This window comes from Artemia franciscana, chromosome 16, assembly GCF_032884065.1.
Source record: "Artemia franciscana chromosome 16, ASM3288406v1, whole genome shotgun sequence".
Classification (NCBI taxonomy): Eukaryota; Metazoa; Arthropoda; class Branchiopoda; order Anostraca; family Artemiidae; genus Artemia; species Artemia franciscana.
Genome location: NC_088878.1, coordinates 37,680,056 through 37,702,686, shown reverse-complemented (window position 1 = coordinate 37,702,686; position 22,631 = coordinate 37,680,056). Strand labels below are relative to the sequence as shown.

Below are 22,631 nucleotides of genomic sequence, written 5' to 3'. Positions count from 1 at the left end.
ATGAGTTGGCAAAAGATGCAAATATATCTTAGGGGCAGTGTTGTGAAAGTAATTAATTAGAAGTATTTTATACGTAAATAATTGCTTTTGAAAGTATTTAAATATGTATTTAATTACAAATCAGTAATTCAAGTAATTTAAATAAGTATTTAGTTATTTTTTTAAATTTAAATTCAAATTAACTTTTTCCAATATTCATGAGTACTGCTGTCTATAAAACTGTTATTTTCACTATAGTATTCACTGTTTTTTAGGACTGCATTTTGTATAATTAGCATTTTAAGACGTTTATTTAGAAGAATACCCATAGGAACACTGTACTCAAGCCAACCTGTATTTGTAGAGTAGGTATATAAAAGCAGCAAAATTTCAGCTAAAGCAAAGTTTTTAATTGGTCGTCATTGTTAGAAGTGTTTTAACTGAACAGGACTGAGTACTGTGTGTACTCGAATTAAACTGAAAAGTATATTATCTGAATCATAAAAAGTCCGTGGCACTAAAAATAGGTGGGACATATGTGGGAAAGCCGTTTTTGAGAAGTTATTAAATCTTTGTCTATGCTTCAAGCGTTTATTTCTTATCAGGCAAATAATAACATCAGGTGAAAACAGAGACTCATGTGGAGATGACACTAGTGGCAAGCATAGAAATGGTCAGTTACCTAACATCTAAGGCCCAGCGCACACGGGGCAACAGTTTTGAGACAAGAATTGCTAAACGATTGCGGACGCAACTGTTTTGTGTTCATGGCCTTGAAGTAGAGTGGAGGCCTACCCACGAGACAATCCAGATGAGACTGGTTTCCAATCAGTCTAAAACCGGTTCAGTATGAGCCTCCAGCCGTGGTCACAGTTGCGTTGCAGAGTATTGTCCCACACATTTTCAGCAACTACCGCGTTTATATTGTCTAATTATCTTGGCTCTTAACACGTCATACCAGGAATTAAACCTGTAATTCATAGGAGAAGTGGAGAAGCATGAAGAGCTATACAACTATAAACTTCCAGCGTACTCAAGGAAAGATGTGACAGAGAAAGCGTGTTTGAGACAAGACTTTGCATTCTTTTCCAAGTAGGGATGGACCCAATTGTCCCTCTGAGCCCTACAAAACCTGCTGTACTCTCAGTAATCAATTGAGTCTTCCTCGTCAGAACTCAACATAGTTAACAACACTGCACTGCTCAATTAGATTAACACAGTTTATCCACAACCACTTGCGCCCGTAGGCGGAGGCACGTTTCATTTTGGTGTTAAACTGGTCGTAAACCAGATAAGACTTGCAGATAAGACTAGTTTACAACCGCCGTCTTGAAAAAGTTGCCCCGTGGTCGCTGGGCATATTAGTAAGTAGAATTGGACTTGTAAATGTCCACTTGCCAGTTTTTTCCTACTAGTTGCAGCTCTTTTCATAACGATTTTTTTTCTCTCCTAAACCTCAAAGCTTAATTTAGAAATTTTAAACTTCTTCCTTGAATCTTAAAGACAGTGTTTGAGAAGCGCTTTTAATTCATTTCTTAGACCACATTGCTTTTCCATTTACGAAAAAATAATTGAAGAAAAAACGGGTTTAATTTTTATAAAGCAGTGAACAAAATAAAATATAAACTACACTTTAGCTAACAAGAATAAAAATACTCCGAATATTTCGGCCCCACGCCCGGGAGCCTTTCTCAGCGGAAAAAAAAAGGAGAAAACTACACACCAACAATTTAAGACTTTTTTTTAAGACATTATAAAAATGCCACTTTCGTATTGTTGCAAGTATTTATAATTTTCATTTTTAATAGATTCCCATTTATACACCGATTGTGGCAGAGGAAAGTGTCAATATATACAATTACTTTAGTTTTTCTAAAGTTACAGTCAGTGCGGGAGTGTTTGTTTTATAATGTGAGTTTTGTTTCTTATTTATTTTATTGTTTATATTTTTTTGTGGTGTTTTAGTTGTCGTGGCATTTTTATAATGTCTTGAAAAAAGTCTTAAATTGTTGGTGTGTAATTTTCTCCTTTTTTTCCCGCTGAGAAAGGCTCCCGGACGTGGGGCCGAAATATTCGGAGCATTTTTATTTTTGTTAGCTAAAGTGTAGTTTGTATTTTATTTTGTTCACTGCTTTATAAAAATTAAACCCGTTTTTTTTTCTTCAATTATTTTTTCGCTTTTAACTCAGATAAGAATAATTTTTGGGTCTTTTGAATGCAGTATGCAGCAGAATCACTTTAGAAGACTCAGACTAAAGCGTGGATGCGCAAACTGTAAGGAGATCCAGGCTTAATTTTTTATTATTGCAGTGCATATAAGCCTGAAGAAGAGGATTTTGGACATCGACTTCCCTACCACTAGACTGCTTTGCCTTATTTGTTAATAGGAAAATTAAAAATGTTCGACAAATAGGGAACAAAAAAGTACATTGGTTCACATGTGCTTTATTTCTGTCCAGATATCTTGTACAAAATAACAGAAATTGTTGCTAAACTTTGTCCCATTATATCTTGCTCTGTTGAGGTTGTTTATTTTGTATTTATTTTTTTTACTTACTTCTTTAACTGATCGGTGATGAAACATAGATTCGTATCCCACGAAAAAAACAAGTTATTACGTAAAAATACGTCATTAACAGACCTCGGAAAATTTCACTTCGGTTATATCCACCACTTCGTTCAAATTCTGTAAATTCTTTAGCACTTAAAAAACGTAGTCTTTTCCGCCTTGGCTTCGTAACAACTTGTAATTAACTGGCAAAACGTTCTGATAGACGTTGTCAGATAATGTTCCAGGTAAACACTGTTCTTTGGCGCTTTTTGAAGTCTTAGCCTTAGCCTTATTCCTGGCCTGAGTGACTTAGTCTTGTTAACATTAACTTTCAAACCTATTCTAGTTCCCTGAACTCGCAAAATCTCTCAAATTTCATTGATTTTGCTCACACTTTCATCTAGGATACTTAAATCATCAGGATAATCTAAGTCCAGGATAATCTAAGTCCAGGAGAGCTTTCCTCCCCATATGATTCTTTGGTCTCAATCAGTCAATTCTATTAATACTAAAGAAAAACAATTACAAAAAGTTTTTTTAACTACAAGATCTGTAAAAGATTGTACAAGATCAATTACAAGATTGTAATGACAATTACAAGATCGTGTTTAAAGAAAATATTTATTTAAACTTCATTGCTTTGTCAGGTGAGTGCGGGTGTTTGAAATGTTTCATTTTCTAGCAAGTTCATGCATCACTGGCTTATGATTTTTTGGAGTACATGGAGATCCAGGAGAAAAAAAAGAAGAAAGAACGTGTTTTCACAGAAACCCTTGATGGTAATGAGTCAGAGAAGTCGAAGTCGGGAGAGGGTGTCAAACCTCCAAGTCAACATGAAAATTGCAGCGGTTTGGATTCTGAAGCCATTACAGAACAATTTCCTAGAAAAAGAACTCCGAGCAGAGATTTCTTTGAGAAAAAGCCAAGTAAACTTTCTCATAGGCAAATTCATGATCTCATATTGGATTAAAAAGTTAAACAAATACGGCTTCTTGTGACTGTGGAGAAAAAAACTTTCCAAAACATTGTGCAAGGCTTGGCTCCTTCTGCAAGAATTATGTGTAGGGATATCATGGCTACTCGTAAAGACCAGTGGTTCCTAGAGATGATAACAAATATGATGAAGAAATTTGCTGACTTGGATTTTGTGTACATTACAACAGATATATCGACTGCAAATGATAAAAATTACAATGGTGCTACTGCACACTGCCTAAATGATGACCTTAGCCAAGGGTCAGTTGCAGTCGCCTGTTAAAGATTCAAATGCACACATGATTATTCTTCTTCTTCTTATACTTCTTTTGCGGATCTTCTCAATAATATTCACGAAAAATGTGGTCCCTCGTACACAAAAATGGTGAAAACTGACAGACAATGACAGTAATTTTGTGAAAGCTTTCAGGGAATTTTCATATCCAGTCAGCCCCACTGACACTACGCCTGACAAAAATGATGCTAATAGAGATTCTGAAAGTGAAAATGACGCCGATCGTCTCAACAATATTCACGAAAAATGTGGTCTCTCGTACACAAAAATGGTGAAAACTGACAGACAATGACAGTAATTTTGTGAAAGCTTTCAGGGAATTTTCATATCCAGTCAGCCCCACTGACACTACGCCTGACAAAAATGATGCTAATAGAGATTCTGAAAGTGAAAATGACGCCGATCGTCTTAACAATACTCACGAAACATGTGGTCTCCTGTACACAAAAATTGTGGAAACTGACAGACAATGGCAGTAATTTTGTCGAAGCTTTTAGGGAATTTGCATATCCAGTCAGCCCCACTGACACTATGCCTGACAGAAATGATGCTAATGGAGATTCTGAAGCTAATGGAGATTCTGAAAGATGAAACAGAAGAATCTGGAAGCAAATGCTAGTAACTTATACCCTCACTTGTGTTGTGCGAGCCACGCGCTGAATCTTGTTGCTAGTAAAGATAATAGAACAGCCATGTCAAATATGCAGTGTAAAAAAAAAATGTACCATGCTTCAATGGGAGGTGTCAGGCACTGTGGAGTACGACGTGGTAGAGCTCAAAATCCTCTGATAAAGTCCAAAATTTATTGTCAAGACAACTATTTGTTCTCAACACAACTCAGTGGGATTCTTGACATGATGCTGTGATAAGGAATGTCGAAGTACTGAACCAGATTGGGCAGGTTTACACCAAATTAAACCTACCAAAGTTGAAAGCGATTGACCTTGTGTTTCTTGGAGAGTATGCCAAGGTAACTTAGCCCAGGACACTTAACATACTAAAGGGGGGGGGCAAGAACCGTTTTCTGGGAACGTTGTTGTCGACGTTGATTGTACTCATAAAGAAAATGATTGACATGAAAAAAAAAACCTCAATCAAGCAAGTACAAGCTCCTGTTGAAGCGACCTTGGATGGTTCAGAAGACCGGTTTAAACATGATTTCACAATTTAGCTGAGTGAATCTAGTTTTAAGGAACTAGCAACAGCAAGGGAAAGCTAGCCTGGTTTCAATTGAAGATGGATATAGGGAGATATCCTTGACCGAATAACTGATGTGATTTCTGACGAAATGAAACATATTTTGCTAGCCAAAGCTGATTATCAGTAGACTGATGGTGATGCACAGCAAAGTGACATTGATCAATTTTGATGACTTTTTCACTTTCGACAGTGATGGTGTTGAAACGAGCACGGATTCCCGTTTTAGCTGTAACTTCTAAATTCTGCTACTGAGGCTCAGGGACAATAAAAACCGTTCGACTGAGTCCTTGACAGAATATCCAGATGTTGACTATCGCCTGCTCCAGTAGAAGGTCTTTTTTCTGTTTGGGGTTCCAATTTCACTGCAAAGCAGGGTCAGCTTGGAGATAAGAGGTTTGAGAAATCTTTGTTGTTAACAGCGAACTCCAAACTTAATAACGAATTTCTAAAGAATTTTCATCATAAACGACATGCTTTGAGAAAAAAGTGTTTTGTAGCTAGATTAATTAGCAGTTTAAGTACATATTTGGTAATTAAATACGAATTACTTCACTTGCAATATATTTCCAGTTAATAATTAATTTTTTACTGTATGAGTAATTTATGTTTGTACTTAAACTAAATTTTAAAATTATTTCCCACAACACTGCTTAGAGGTAGGCAGTAGTCGTTTTGTTGACATGTTTTCACAACCAATTTCTTGCCATTTTCATTAATTGTTTTTTCAGTAAAATTAAAATCAAGGAAAAGCACATATCATCCATAGATCTCACCTTTTTATTGATGAATTTACCTATGATGTGGCTCGGGGATGATGATCACTAATTGTGACCAGTTTAGGTCAAAACTGTCAACGGTTAATTTATCTTTAGAGACAGATTTATTTTCTTCTCAAAATTTACCGAGAAGTTTAATATTTTGTTACAGGTATTTCCAATCTATGAACAGAAAAGTCACAGATTTATTTAGGCCTAAACGCATACACATTAAACTACACTTATACAGATTAAACTACAGAGGAAACATTACAGATATCTACGGTACTAGCAATCCAAGTAATAACAGGTTTGTAGCTCATCAAGCCTAAAATCATGGATGAAATTTTGGTCATAGAAGGAGCTAATTTCCTATCTGTTTTAACACAATCTTCATTGTGTTGTTACCACAGCATAAATATTAAACAGTAGCGAAAATATGGCTCAGAAATGGGACACATCAAAGCGAGAGGAAAGGGAAGCTTTCCTTCACATCATAGCAGCAACTTCATTTATTCTCAGAGTATGAATATTAAAGAAGGCGGAGAGCTTAGGAATTTTAACTACTGTTTATATATTTATGCTGTGGTTGGTACAGTAGGCTGTAGGTGTACTGCAAACAATTGACAAGTCTAGTGCTGAAACACTTCATATGTATATATATATATATATATATATATATATATATATATATATATATATATATATATATATATATATAACTACACCAAAGGAGAGCTTTGGATTTGACATAATACCCACTTCCTTGACCAAATTGAAATAAACATATAGGAACTGGCTACAGAAACTACCCATTTTCATCCCTAGTCTTATAAAAAGTGCCCATTTCTATGTTTTTTGGTAATTACCCTACACTAATTTCCCTCCCCCAATCACTTTTTCTACCATGAGCCTCGAATATAGGATTGAACACTTGATATAGATATGTACTAATAAAGGGAAATCATACACATAACGCTAAATCAGAAAGCAAGATTGCAATTTTTACTTACTTATGGCAAAGTTGTGGCCATGTCCTGCCCACAAAGCGATGACTTTTTTATGGTGAAAAAATAATATATTCTCAGGGACAATGATGTCTTCTGTTTTACCGTTACCACAATTACCATGTTCATTCCATCCCCATGTTCTGACTTGACCAGTACCTGCTCAAATAAGTTATTAAATCATATTGTTCTTCATGCAGGGAATCTTTCCAGAGACTAATCATATTGCAAAATCTATGAGATGTTATATGGTTAGGATTTTACGGGCCACGTATATTTTCATTATCCATTTATTACATTATTACATTTATCCATTATACATTATTTACATTTATATTTACATTATCGGTAGCTTATAAGAAAAAATGGGAAATTAGCTGTCTTTTTCTTTATTCATCACAAATAATTTGAAGCAATAAATTTCACTTTTTTGCATCTAAGCCGTCGATAGACTTTACATAGACTTCGATATAGACGATATATACAATATATACAATATATATAAGAAAATACAAGCTTTCCCAATTCTTCGATGTACTTTTTTTTTTTTACAGAATTTATTTATCTGAATTAAACAGGCAAGGATACAGAATATTTGATCGACACAAAGGTAGACCTTGTATATTTGTAATATACAGGTCGTAATATATTTGTAGACCTTGTAATATTTGATCGACCTTGTATTTTCGTTACAAGGTAGCAAGTAGCTTACATTCAATCAAATTTTATTAGATTTGAATTTTTCCATCGTTCAGAGTTCCCAATCCATTTACACAACTTTATCTATCGACTCTCTTTAAACGAGCAATAACTGTGAATGCATGTATTTTTTCTCAAAAACGTCTGACTAGTTTTTTCTGAAGATTTGCCTGAAAAGATACTCTAGATAGGTCACAAGTTTGAAAAAATTCGTTTAGAGCCTAAATTTTTGGAGAATATTTTTCATGTGAATTACAACACATTAATAGACATTTAAAATGATACATCGTGAACAACATATTAAATTTTATCCAGCAACTTCGAAGCGGACATGACTAAGCCCGTTGTCCAAGGTTGAGAGGTGAATACTAAACACGACAAATAATATATATATATATATATATATATATATATATATATATATATATATATATATATATATATATATATATATATAGGGGAGTGTCGGGTAAGACGGACCCCATTTTGGTTTTTCGTCTGCGGAAGAGGTTGGAAACAAGCAACGACTGACGAAAGGTGTCTAACTTGTCCCCAAAACATTGAGTTACGTAAAGAAACCTTCTTCACACATAAATCAGCCGTATTTCCGGGCCCAGATAAAAAAAACTGAAGTTGGTCAAGGTCCATCTTGCCCACCCCATAGGATAAGACGGACCAGCCCTTTGGGCAAGACGGACCCAATTGCTCAAAAAGATTGATTGTCTCTAAACAATTTTATTTCGAATACTTAAAATACTAGTAGTAAGTAAAAAAGTAAAAAGTTAGCAAATAACTATATTTAAACACTGTACGAGGCCAAATCTACGTGAAAAACGAACTGAGCCGACTGTCTCGTCGTTCCGCCCGAAGGGGTCGGTTTTGGCAGCTTCATGATAACCTCCTCTTTTCGCAAGAAGCTCATCTCTTCAGTTGCCGTGAATTTGCTCGATGGAGCTAATCGCTTCCAAAACTGAACTTGGAAACCATCAGATTCACAATCACACACAACTCCAACATAATTCCTGAAGCTCTTCTTGGTCGGCACTTTCACAACCAAGAAATCCCCACTTTTTGGTTCGGTTCCATCAAGAAACTCCTTCTCCTCTGACCCATCCAAATGCAAGCTGTCATCACTTTCATCATCCAGCGCGATATGTTCATCGAAGCTGTCTTCCCCGTTCCCAGGCTGTTTGGAGAGGTTTCTCTTTTCAGGTCGTTTTCTTTGAGCTTTCTTTTCTGATTTTTTTCTTTTCAACTCAAATTCTTCTTCCAGTTTGTTTTTTTCAGGTGTGTTCGTCAGAATTTTGGACTTTGTTCTTTTCCTAGACGTTTTTCCGTCTCTTGCATAGAAACTCGCCTTAGGGTGAGGACGAACCGACTCTGGAGTCACTGGCATAGTCGCAGAAATCACTGAGCTACTGGTAGTTGGCAGCACGTCGTTATTCAAGCTCTCGTCGCCAGGGCTGGTTGATGGAACTGCAGACTGGCCTGTCATGGGAGACGTCTCTGTTGCTGGCCGGTCTGTCACAAAGGCGCTGAGAAAGTCGTGATCTTGGAAAACGTTCCTATTGAAAGGGTATATTCCTGTTTTTTGGAAATCGCTTAGTACGTTTTCCATGACGAAAGCTCTTGGAAAAGCGATTCCAACGAATATTCCGATTTCATAAATGGTAATCCTCCTGTTTGGGTTCGAAATCATCCACGAGTTAGCTGCTTCATTGTAGTATCGCTTGAATGGCCCATAAACAGCAACATCAAGAGGCTGCAGCTTGTGACTGCAATGTGGCGGAAGCGTTAAGACGTCAATGCCGTTTTCTCTGCAAAGATTAACAGCGCTCAATGAGACGTGCGAATCATGGTTATCCATAATCAGCAGAAGTCGATTTGTGGGCGAGCAACTGGTTTGGAGATCAGATGGCGTATCATATCCGGGAAGATTTCGGCTGTCATCCATCCAGACGGCTGGCATTTTCCTGTGCTTCCAGGGGGCGTGCCATTGAGAAAACTTTGAAGCCAGTTCACTCGTGGAAAGACAAAGAAAGGGGCTATCGACTGGCCAGATGCGTTGATACACCCTACGACTGTTACCAGCGTCCCTCGCTCAGCCGAAGTAACGCGTCCAACTTGCTTTTATCCCTTTTCTGCAACCACCTTTGGTGTCTTGTGAACGGTGGTTACTCCAGTTTCGTCAAGATTATATATTCTGTTCGGCGGATACTTGTGCTTTATAAGCAGCTCTTCTAAATTATTGAAGAATTCGCTGACATTCGTCCTGTTGAAGCTGGTGGCTCTGGCAAGGCTTGTCGCTTCGGAGGACCTTAGGGAAAGCCCAACACGACTCATAAAGCTATTCATCCAGTCTTTTCCTGCACACTTATTTTCAGTCCAGTTCTTCGGCTCATAAAGCTATTCATCCAGTCTTTTCCTGCACACTTATTTTCAGTCCAGTTCTTCGGCGTATTCTTCCCTTTGGCCTGGGCATATTCATATGCAAGCTGACCTGCTTCCTTTTTCGTAAGTCCATGATGCATGTGCTGTGCCGTGATCATATAGTCCTTCAGAAGTATCTCTTCGTTTGCTGAGAACACACTTTTAAAGTTGAAGGTAGTTGCCAACTCCACTGATTGGGGATCTTCTGCTGCGTCGAGTTTTGCAACTGCTCTTCGCACTGTGCTTCGTGGCAAACCAACCTCTTTCGAAACTTTGCGAAGCGGCGAACCAGATTTAACTCGCATAGCAGCTGCTCTCAGTAAGTCCTGGTCGTGGAGACTGCGGGTGGTTTTCCTAGTATACTTTCCCATTCTGCAAAAGAGAGACAGCTTAATATATTTCTAATCGACATGCGGGAACAATAAATGCAACACAATATTCACAAAATACGTAAAAAATAATAACTTCAAAAAAGATCCCAGATGATAGGGGGCAAGACGGACCGGTCCGTCTTACCCGCTGTCTCTGTGGTCCATCTTACCCTAAACCTGCTTTTTCGGAATAGTTAAAAATTATAATATAAGATGGCGCTGCAATGAAAAAAATTAATGTCTCACACACTCTCCTAGACCTCCATATTTATAAGAAAAATTACCACAGTATAAAACAGAACATTAGAAACACCAGAAAAGAAAAACATTTACCTCAAAAGCCGGTTTCGAGAATGTGAAAACGAATAAAAATATTTTTCTCGAAGACAAGATTGGCTTCAAGTCTCAGACTTCGCTCCGAAACTTGCCACTAGATGACCGTTGTTTCTAGCTCTACAAGTGATAAAAAGGTGACGCTCAAGTCGAGCAATGACAAAAGGTCTGTCTTGCCCCCCGGTCCGTCTTACCCGACTCTTTCCTATATATATATATATATATATATATATATATATATATATATATATATATATATATATATATATATATATATATATATATATATATCTTTCTGATTTATATATCAGATATATATATATATATATATATATATATATATATACACGATAGACTTTGATAAACTTTTTGCCAACGATAATGTATTCGTCTATGAATTATTACTACAAAAAGAAGGAGTAAAATAAGTAAAAGGAAACGAGAAAAATAGGACAGAGAAGGTTGTTCACTGTCCTAGAGTAACTCAGAATACAAGGAACAAACGGGACATAAGGAAACAAGAAAATACAACTTTTTCCAATTCTTCGATTTACATTATTCCCTTCTTTTTTTACAGAATTTATTTATCTGATTAAATAGACAAGGATATAGGTTATTTAACCGAAGCCAATTTTCGTTCAAAAGTAGCAAGTAGTTTACATTCAATCGAATTTTATTAGATTTGAATTTTTTCCACCGTTCAAAGTTTCCGATCCATTTACAGAACTGTATTCTCTCTTTAAACGAGAGATAATTGTGAAAATACGTATTTTTTCTCAAAAATGACAGATTAATTTTTTCTGAAGATTTGCCTGAAAAAATAGTCTAGATAGGTCACAATTCGTTTAGAGTACAATTCGTAGGGGAAAATTCGTTTAGAGTCTAAATTTTTGGGGAACATTTTCCATATAAATGACAAAACATTAATAGACATTTAAAACGATACAACGTTTGAGCAACAGATTAAATTTTGTCCAACAAATTAGACGCGGACAGGACTGAACCCGTTGTCCAGGATTGGGAAGTGAATACTAAATAAGACAAATAAGCTTGAGATAAACTAATACACGCAAAGAAATCCATAAGTTGTCTTCAAACTTCGGTTTAATTATTTTTTAGAATTGTTTAATCTGGCTAGACAGCCAAGGAGATGGATCCTTTAAACAAAGCATGTTTACATTTAAAGGTAAAGAGTAGCCTAAATTCAACTTAATTTTATTAGACTAGAATTTTTCCATTTCTTATAGTTGCTACTCTGTTTACAGAGCTTCAGCAACCTAAAAAACCAATAATTTCTATTATTTCAACTGTATCGCCATCTATGGATCGTATTGTACCAATGCAATAGCGTGCCTTATGCTTCATATTTTTTTCAGTTCGTTTATTAACAAAAAAAAAAAAAATCACACACTATAAACTAACTACACCCTAAGAGAGCATTGCCCGTAACGGGTGACAGTATTCATTCAATCATCACGAAAATTGAATTGAATACTAAATACGACAAATAAACTTGAGATAAACTAATACACGAAAAAAAATCCACAAGTTGTCTTCAAACTTCGGTTTAATTATTTTTTAGAATTGTTTTAGAATCATATTTTCAAGAACGATATTCATGATATGTTAAACCTTTATTTGCATAAGAAATGTACGTTATATATTTGCATCTTCAAGTTTGGAAGCATTATCTTCTAAGCAGAGACACAACCAGAATTTCCCAATGGTAGTGGGTCATTTCGGTTCGAACCCTAATAAAAATAACGTGGTTGATTACGCAATAATGACGCTATTGATAAAAATGACGCTATTCGGAGTCCAGCATCAATTCAAAGGCTGACAATTCACCATCGTCCAGTGAAAAAAGTTCTTCGTGTAGTTAAATGTTTGACACGCTTCTCTTCCGAATCAGAGTAAAACCGTTTTCCCGACCGGCAAATTTTTCTTTTTAAATAGAATAATAGAAAATCCCGAATCCGACTTTACTTCAATGACCACATCTTGCGTCGTCTAAAGAAAAAATTTTTCGTTTGAGCGAATATTCGACTCCCTTCTCATCCGGATCGAACTTGAAACGTTTCAAAATAAAAATCGTCTAAAATAACAAAGAACTTTGGGCTCCAATTCCACGTGGCCAGATTTCAAGTCGTCCAATGAAATTGAATTTCTTCATGTGGGCTGATGATTCAATGGTGATTGAATTGAACTACCGCCCAGCGAAGCTTTATTCAAAATGACATATAGCGATCGCAAATTCTATCGGTCTGTCTGTCTGTCCCGGTTTTGCTACTTCAGGCACTTCCAGGCTAGCTAGGACGATGAAACTTGGCAGATGTATCAGGGACCGGACCAGATTAGATTAGAAATAGTCATTTTCCCGATTCGACCATCTGGGGTGGGGGAGTGGGGCCGTTTAATTTGGAAAAAGTAGAAAAAATGAGGTATTGTTAACTTACGAAGGAGTGATCGGATCTTAATGAAATTGAAGTTTGGAAGGAAATTGTATCTCAGAGCTCTTATTCCAAATCCCGACTGGATCCGGTGACATGGGGGGGGATCTTGGAAAACGCTTAGAGTGGAGGGACAGATCCGCTTCTCTCACAATAAAAATCGTCTAAAATAACAAAGAACTTTGGGCTCCAATTCCACGAGGCCAGATTTCAAGTCGTCCAATGAAATTAAATTTCTTCATGCGGGCTGATGATTCAATGGTGATTGAATTGAACTACCGCCCAGCGAAGCTTTATTCAAAGTGAATAAAGTAAATTTGGCTAAAGCGTCAATATTTCATGTCTTCCAATAAAAAATGTCTTCGCGTAAACAAGTATTTGGCTTGCTTTTCATTCGGATCAGGGTTGAATCATTTTCCTGGCTGACAAAGTATGGTTTAAAAAAATATAGTAAAACAATTTGGATTCGAATTTCGCTTCAGCGGGTAGACTTCACATCATCCACTAAAAAAAATTCTTACTGCTGGCAAATGTTCGATACGCTTGTCTTTCAAATCAAAGTTGAACCATTTTTTGTCCATCAAAGTTTTATTTGAAATAAATAAGAAAAAAATTTTGGAGTTCAATCTTGCCTATGCAGCTGGATCTCAATGTAAAAACAATTCTTCATGCAGGCAAATATTTGACTTGCTTTGCAATCACACCAGAGTTGAATGGTTTTCCTGGCTGGTAAACGGTTATTTGAATAAATAAAATGATAAAATAATTTAGACTCAAATTTATCTTGTGGTCTGATTTCATGTCGTCTAATGAAATCAAAATCTTTTTGCCGGAGAAAGTTTGACTCACTTTTCATTAGGGTCAGAGTTGAACCATTTTCTTGGCTGGCAATGACTTGATTTAATAAAAAAAATCATTTACACTCGAATATCATTCGTGCAACCAGATTTCCTGTTGTTGAATGGAAAAAAAAAATTCTTCATCCTGGTGAATATTTGACACGCTTCTCTTTCAAATAAGTTTCATACGTCATCTGCTCAGCAGTAGAACTAGCAGGCTATTCCAGCATCATGAGAGATGCCTAATCACTCATTTCTAAGCTCTTAATCACACTTAAGAGCTTTTGTTTATTCGTCTTGATTACATAAAGTATCATACGGTGCATAAAAAGGGTGCCATTATACTTCCCATGGTCAGTAATTCTCAAAAGGAACCTTACAACTCCCCTTCTCGCATAGTCCCCATCCCAGTCCTCTGAGTAGGCGTAAGTGAAAACTAAGGAATTCATTCTGAAAATACTACCTGAAAAAAAATCATTTAATATTGAATTGAGACTAATAGCTGTTATTCTTATTTATCTTAAAACTAAAAATTAATTACGAAAACAACTTTTCGAGAATTTCAAAAGAAAAGTTTCGAACTTTGATGTGACCCTTTTTATTTTATTTTTATTTTTCAAGCACTATCTGGGCATCAAAACATCGTAAAAAGGAGTTTAAGAGCTCGTTTGAAAATTAATGCTAACACCTATATTCATAGTGGTGAATATTTGTGAAGTGGGTGATAAATAAATTATTATTATTATTATTATTATAGTATATTTTTTCTTGGCAGAATCATCATAAGGTGGCCTATGGCTCCAAAAATACGAATTTTTGTGTCGTATACTGTTGAAATCTTCATGGTCAAGAATATTTAACCGGATGCTTAGGATCTCTAAGTCCCCTTGGTAAATGAAAGTTGAAACACGAATAAAAAAAAACGCCCAATGAAAAAATATTTTCACTCAAACTCAAATCTTAGTTAGGAATGAAAATAAATGCTATTTATGTTTATCCGACCTGTGGAATTAAATTACAAAAAGACACTTCAGGGAGCCCCAAAACAAGAGCTGGAAATCCAAATCCCTTCTTTTCTACTCCCTTCTAATCTAAATCCCTTCTTTTTTTTTCTCCAGTGCCAGCGGGGCATTCGTACACCGCAGGAGCATTGAAATATGTAATCATGCGAAGAGTCTGCAATTAGGGTTTTACCCCCTCCCCCCCCCCCGTCTAGGTGAACAGGACTCGGTTACTGTTTTTGAATGAGTCTGTCATTTGAAAACCGGGTATTGATCCCCTAGATTCGAAGAATTTTCTTGTATTAATTTTATATTCTTCATTATAATTTAATTTTAACGATTAGTCTCTTAAGACATTAAAGTTCACGAATCAAAAATAAATAAAATATTATTATATGAGATGTTTAGAATTCTTAGCAGCATTGCGGCAGAACATATGCAATAATAATATCAGAAACTGCGGTCTTTTATGACACTTCAGTTTTTTATATTACAAATAAGACAACATTCAATCCGTAATTGAATTTTCTCTACAATTCCTCAAAAATACTAAGTAAAATATTCGTCGACTCTTTAAGTGACAATATTGCAAATTTTCTGAGAGGGTAAGTATGAGAGTTGCAAAGTAAAACCTAAATTTAATACCCTATTTAAAAAATAAACTCAAGTTGACTTGTTTCTCATCTTCACGTAAGCTAAACAAAAATCTTTTAGTGAGGTTTCTTGGGAATACTTTTTAAATCCAAAACACGAACAAAAACTCACTAAAAAACAAAGGTTTTTAATTACAACCATACTCATAGTTTTGGAGTTGGTGATTGTGTGCAACATTCCTTTTAGAAAAGCCGCATTGAAATTATTCCTTAGGGTCTTTATTTGAGGTCTAAAACTATAGGTTACTATACTGAGATCTAAAACTATACAGACGAAAAAAAAAGAAGAAGAAAAAGAAGAATAAAAAAAAGAAAAAAGGAGACATATCACTGCTCCCAATATGACAAAGTGATTTTCCTTGTTGCTCAAGATGGGGGACTGTGATTCTGCTCTAAGGGGAAAAAGAGAAGAAAGAAAGAAAAAGAAAATAGAAAAAGAAAAAAAGGAAAAAGGAGACACATCACTGCTTCCGATGTGAAGAAGTGACTTTCCTTGTTGCTCAAGATGGAGGACTGTGATTTTGCTCTAAGGGGAAAAAGAGAAGAAAGAAAGAAAAAGAAAAAATAAAAAGAAAAAAAGGAAAAAGGAGACACATCACTGCTTCCGATGTGAAAAAGTGACTTTCCTTGTTGCTCAAGATGGAGGACTGTGATTCTGCTCTAAGAGGAAAAAGAGAAGAAAAGAAAAAAGAACAATAAAAAGAAAAAAGGAAAAAGAAGACACATCAGTGCTTCTCATGCGAAAAAGTGATTTTCCTTGTTGCTCAAGATGGAGGACTGTGATTCTACTCTAAGAGGAAAAAGAGAAGAAAAAACCAAGAAAAAGAAAAAAAGGAAACACATCACTGCTTCCGATGTGAAAAAGTGACTTTCCTTGCTGCTCAAGATGGAGGACTGTGATTCTGCTCTAAGGAGAAAAAGAGAAGAAAGAAAGAAAAAGAAAAATAAAAAGAAAAAAAAGGAAAAATGAGACACATCACTGCTTCCGATGTGAAAAAGTGACTTTCCTTGTTGCTCAAGATGGAGGACTGTGATTCTGCTCTAAGGGGAAAAAGAGAAGAAAGAAAGAAAAAATAAAAAGGAAAAAAGGAAAAAGGAGACACATCACTGCTTCCGATGTGAAAAAGTTACTTTTCTTGTTACTCAAGATGGAGGACTGTGATTCTGCTCTAAGGGGAAAAAGAGAAGAAAGAAAGAAAAAGAAAAAAAAGGAGACACATCACTGCTTCCGATGTGAAGAAGTAACTTTCCTTGTTGCTCAAGATGGAGGACTGTGATTTTGCTCTAAGGGGAAAAAGAGCAGAAAGAAAGAAAAAGAAAAAATAAAAAGAAAAAAAAGGAAAAAGGAGACACATCACTGCTTCCGATGTGAAAAAGTGACTTTCCTTGTTGCTCAAGATGGAGGACTGTGATTCTGCTCCAAGAGGAAAAAGAGAAGAAAAGAAAAAAGAACAATAAAAAGAAAAAAGGAAAAAGAAGACACATCAGTGCTTCTCATGCGAAAAAGTGATTTTCCTTGTTGCTCAAGATGGAGGACTGTGATTCTACTCTCAGAGGAAAAGAGAAGAAAAAACCAAGAAAAAGAAAAAAAGGAAACACATCACTGCTTCCGATGTGAAAAAGTGACTTTCCTTGCTGCTCAATATGGAGGACTGTGATTCTGCTCTAAGGAGAAAAAGAGAAGAAAGAAAGAAAAAGAAAAATAAAAAGAAAAAAAGGAAAAATGAGACACATCACTGCTACCGATGTGAAAAAGTGACTTTCCTTGTTGCTCAAGATGGAGGATTGTGATTCTGCTCTAAGGGGAAAAAGAGAAGAAAGAAAGAAAAAGAAAAAATAAAAAGGAAAAAAAGGAAAAAGGAGACTCATCACTGCTTCCGATGTGAAAAAGTGACTTTCCTTGTTACTCAAGATGGAGGACTGTGATTCTGCTCTAAGGGGAAAAAGAGAAGAAAGAAAGAAAAAGAAAAAAGAAAAAAAAAGGAAAAAGGAGACACATCACTGCTTCCGATGTGAAAAAGTGACTTTCCTTGTTGCTCAAGATGGAGGACTGTGATTCTGCTCTAAGGGGAAAAAGAGAAGAAAGAAAGAAAAAGAAAAAAGAAAAAGAAAAAAAGGAAAAAGGAGACACATCACTGCTTCCGATGTGAAAAAGTGACTTTCTTTGTTGCTCAAGATGGAGGACTGTGATTCTGCTCTAAAAGGAAAAAGAGAAGAAAAGAAAAAAGAACAATAAAAAGAAAAAAGGAAAAAGAAGACAGATCAGTGCTTCTCATGCGAAAAAGTGATTTTCCTTGTTGCTCAAGATGGAGGACTGTGATTCTACTCTAAGAGGAAAAAGAGAAGAAAAAACCAGGAAAAAGAAAAAAAGGAAACACATCACTGCTTCCTATGCGAAAAGGTAGTTTTCCTTGTTGCTCAAGCTCAGGGACTGTGATTCTGCTCTAAGGGGTTTTTCAATATGGTAATTCCAATAATACAGTTTTCATTTTCATCCGGCACCATTTTTGTGGGGTTTTATGCTATTTTTTGAAATTCCTATAGCAATCGTAATAAACTTTTACCATTAAGATTAATCGGAATAATAATTACCATTTCCTGAATCAGCTTCAAATGGCGGTATATCCTTACTTGGCAGTTTTTTTTCCAAATACGTTTTTAAATTTTGCAATAAACATACAAATTAATTTTGCACGTAACGCGCATGCCTAATGGGATACTTGGGCGCTAAAACTATTACACTAACAATAAAAGAAGCCACTTAAAACCAAAATCTGTGTTTACGCAAAACAGAAAACAAAGTGGCGTACTTTCTTAACACTGAACATCGAAAAGACATTAAACACGCAAAAACATGAAAAACTCTAAGTTTTGTAGAAGATTATTCGATCTTCTTTTTTGTAAATTCCAACTTAGTAAAAAAAAAAAAATTGGGTCAATATAACTATTAAGTACCAATTTACCTGTTAGTACAACTGCATGCTCAGAACCTATGGCCAGAATCTTCACATCATCTACTTTCTCCACAAGTCTGGGCTCATAACTAACCGCGCCATCTGTTTCTCTACCAAGCTGTCCGTAAGTATTCCTGCCCCATGTGTAAACATTTCCTCGATCTCAAATGGAAAAAAAAGCATGAAAAAGGAACTATAACGCAAAATATAAGTATTTATATCATTCAAATAGATGTTTGCAATAATTTCGATACAGGAGCCTAGAATCAACTATTCTTTAAGCCACTTCGTGTTGAAGGAGTTGTCGTAGATACTTCAGAAGGAGCTCATTCGATTATAAATGGAAAGTTCTAGTGCTCTTTCTGAGAGTCATAAGTGATTGGAGGGCAACCAGTCCTACCGCTTCCACGCCCATTAATTTTCAAAATACATACAATCGATATTTTAAGATACCCTCAATCAGAGGGGATATTATGATTATCGAATATCTGATCAACGCGTATATTGAATGAAACTAAAGCAAAGCATGAGTTCATGTTTGATATTTATCTGCTGAACTTTTTAGACAGCAAGTAACGTCCTGTAACAGGCCAAACCAATTCATTTAGAATTTATGGAGGTAACATGCAATTTGACCAAGCAGACAGCAACCCTGAAGAAAATCATCTTTGTTGGCTATTTTTCCAGGGGGGAAATGGAGGCCTTCACAGTTAATACATACAGAGTGGAGGGGTTGCAACGACTTGTAATTGACACTTGTGTAGTTTACGGCATCTTTAAAGGTTTTTACTGGGTTTCCTACCACAGTTTGTTGGTGTCGAAGATCATGATGACGTGGTTCTTCTAACATGATATTTCTTGCTTCTTCACTTTCAATTTTTGACTTATTCTGATTCTTGCTGTCGCTTATCTTCTAACGGACAATTCTTTGTCCTTCACTGACATTTCTGACATGTTCTGCTACTCAATTTCGCGTGTATGCTAATCATTAAATTCTTTGTTCTTCAAAGAACAAACAAGCAGACAGCAACCCTTAAAAAAATCATCTTTGTTTGCTAATTTTCCAGGGGGAAAGTAGAGGACTTCACATTTAATACATACAGAGTGGAGGGTTTACAATGACTTGTAATTGACACTTGTGTAGTTTATGGCATCTTTATGGGTTTTTACTGGATTTCCTACCACAGTTTGTTGGTGTCGAAAATTACGATGGCGTTGTTCTTCTAACATAATATTTCTTTCTTCTTCACTTTCAATTTTTGACTTATTCTGATTCTTGCTGTCGCTTACCTTAACGGACAATTCTTTGTCCTTCACTGACATTTTTTACATGTTCTGCTACTCAATTTCGCGTGTATGCTAATCATTGAATTCTTTGTTCTTCACTTTCATTTTTGACATATTCCGGTTCCCGCTGTTACTTGAAATTTTCACTGCCACTTATCTTCCAACAGAAAGTTTATTTTTTCTTGCTGTCGTATATCTTCTAACCACATATTTCTTGTTCTTCATTTTCATTTTTGATTAATTGTAACTCTCACTGCCACTTATTTTTACACTGCCTATTTCTTTGTTCTTCAATTTCGTTGTTGACTTGTTGCAATTGTCGTTTTTGCAAATATTCCAATTATATATTTCTTTGTTCTTAATTTTTGTTCATCTTTACTTCAAACATTTTTTGAATTATATTTTCTTAGCTGTTCGTATTGCTCTTGTTACTTTTGACGGTCTAGATTGTTCATTTTCACCCGTAAATTTCCATTTCTCATGGCGTTCTCTTTGTCTTGTCTCAATTCATGATCCAGTTTACTCATTTTGAGCTTACCTTTTCGTCCTCTTTTGTCCTCATTTTGAGATTACTTTAATTTACGTTTTGGTCCTCTATATATCTTGAAACTGCTGAAATTGTCTTTTGAAATTTACATTAACGGACATGAATAAACGAATTTACGTGTTTCTAAGTTTTGTTCTATAGATTCTTCTTAGACTGTTTGAAAATCGAATTTCCTTGCCTTGTCACTCTCAATCGACATATATGCTAAACTGTTTAATTTTTCCTAATTTCCTTGTTAATGCCAGATAGTTTTTAGCCTGTAAAATGATCTTTCTCTAAAAGCAACTATTACTAAAATTGTTAAGAATATTTCACAATTTTGAAAAGAAAATGTTCATTTTGATGGCACCGCGGGGCCTTTTGAAACGCAGGGCCCGGGTGGGCCCAACTGTTCTGTTTATGCGGCTAAGCTTGACACTGGAAGTATAATTATAATTATCATTCAGTCTTTTAAAAAAGATGAAATACGATGTTTATTTCACAAAGATTTCTATCACAGGTCCCAAAGGACGAAATTGCAAGGTCAAAGAAGCAAAAATAGGAAACAAACATAAATCCAACAAAATAAAAGGTAAAAAAAAGGTAACAGCAGTAACCTAAAAACCAGTAAACTTAAAAAACTTAATCTCTAAACTTTAACGGATCACTAAAACATAAGAAAAAAAGAAAAACGTGCGAATATATACTAAACAGACCAAAAGGCCACAAGGCCAAAGTTGTTCAAGTAATAAAATCCATTAAATTTTAGCAATACTTAAATTTTACAATACAATATGGAATTCGAATACCCCTCGCCTTCTCTTCTTCAGTCCAAAATTCTAAACTCGATACTCTCAAGCCATCCTAGGAAGCTTTATGACCCAGGAAGCTTTCAAAGTTATCTAGCACCCTGCCCTTTCTGACATAATGAGTGTTCCTCGTGGTCCAGGAACCGACCCCATGAAAATCCAAACCGTTGTCGGAAGCCCAAGATCGAAGATACATCCATTTTTTACTATAAAACCCACCTGTAGTCAAGTTACAGTTCGCAGAGTTTATGGACCTTGGTCCAAGGTCTGTGGGGGCAATGTCATCCCCAAAGGCATTTTTTAATGGATTTTACTCTGTGTTCAAGTAATAAAAAAGAGAAACTTTTGGGACGTTTTATTAACTATTTTTAATAATGATTGTTTAATCATGGGGTTCAATGGTTTAATAATAGGTTGTTTAAACATCCTGTTTAACAATTGGACTAAAGTTTTATCATATCTAGATGTAAGGCAGCGAAAGGGGGACAAGATAGGGACACATTCAGCAACAACTCGAGACAGACAGAATCTGGGGGGTGATCATACAATAAAAACTTATTTTTCCACATTGATATCAAGCATTGTCTCAAAAACTCCAAAGACGGCTGCTTAATACCTGTTAGAACTCCACCAAAGCTCCACCCACTTCCAACCTGGATCACACTTTCACCGTCAGCAAGATTTAATTTCAATTCTGTAAGTGCTTTTTCTTCGTTAGTAGTTCCTCTTTGACCGAACTTATTACAACCATATGTCCACACTGCTCCGTTGTTGTCCAAAGCATAAAAATGATTAATACCACACGCAACAGATTTAAAACGACGACCCAGGGGGCACTCTGAAAAATAAATTTGTTCTTAAATTTATTTTAAATTTAAAATAATTTATTTTTAATTTATTTAAAAATTTATTTTAGATGGAAATTGAGCAGTTTCTCCGATTATCCTGCAGATAGTGTTTTTGTATTTTGATCGTTCCATGCAAATTCGAGACGTCCCATGACGTCCTATTTGATGCCATATGATATTTGATGCCCTATTTGATGCCCTATGATATGATACGCAACAGGTTTAAAACGACGACCCAGGGGGCACTCTGAAAAATAAATTTGAATAAAAAATAAATTTCAAATTTCAATTTGCAAAAAAAGTGCTCAAAATTTAGTTTGGATGGAAATTTCCGATTATCCTGCGATTTTTTCCGATTATCCTGCAGATAGTGTTTTTGTATTTTTATCGTTCCATGCAAATTTGAGACGTCCCATGACTTCCTATTTGATGTCCTGTGCAATTTGAGAAACTCCTCCAACAATCAATTAGGATATTAACAATTATCAACTCTCCTGCTTTTTTTTGGAGATATTCGCGAGTAAATTTAAATTTATTAGCAGTGATGACTGCAAAGTATAAATTGCAGTGATGAAGATGAAAAAATAGGTAATTTCAAATTCTGTGCTCAGAGGAAGCAAAAGAATTTGCATCTGATCCAACAGGCTTCAATGCTGGCATAATCTGTAT

The 22,631-nt window shown here is 35.6% G+C and overlaps 1 protein-coding gene across 3 annotated transcripts in view; it reads right to left on the bottom strand.

The window, feature by feature from the left end:
* The window catches only part of LOC136037415 (uncharacterized), a 70,665-nt gene that overhangs the window by 26,644 nt on the left and 21,390 nt on the right, over positions 1–22,631 (bottom strand). For 2 of the 3 annotated variants that reach the window (XM_065720175.1, XM_065720176.1), the window contains exons 4-6: positions 21,731–21,952; positions 18,502–18,654; positions 6,769–6,921 (exon numbers count right to left, since the gene is read on the bottom strand). In XM_065720175.1, coding sequence (XP_065576247.1) covers positions 6,769–6,921; positions 18,502–18,654; positions 21,731–21,952 — 528 coding nt within the window. The remainder of the gene's footprint in view (positions 1–6,768; positions 6,922–18,501; positions 18,655–21,730; positions 21,953–22,631) is intronic. The other variant, XM_065720177.1, reaches the window with a different exon arrangement.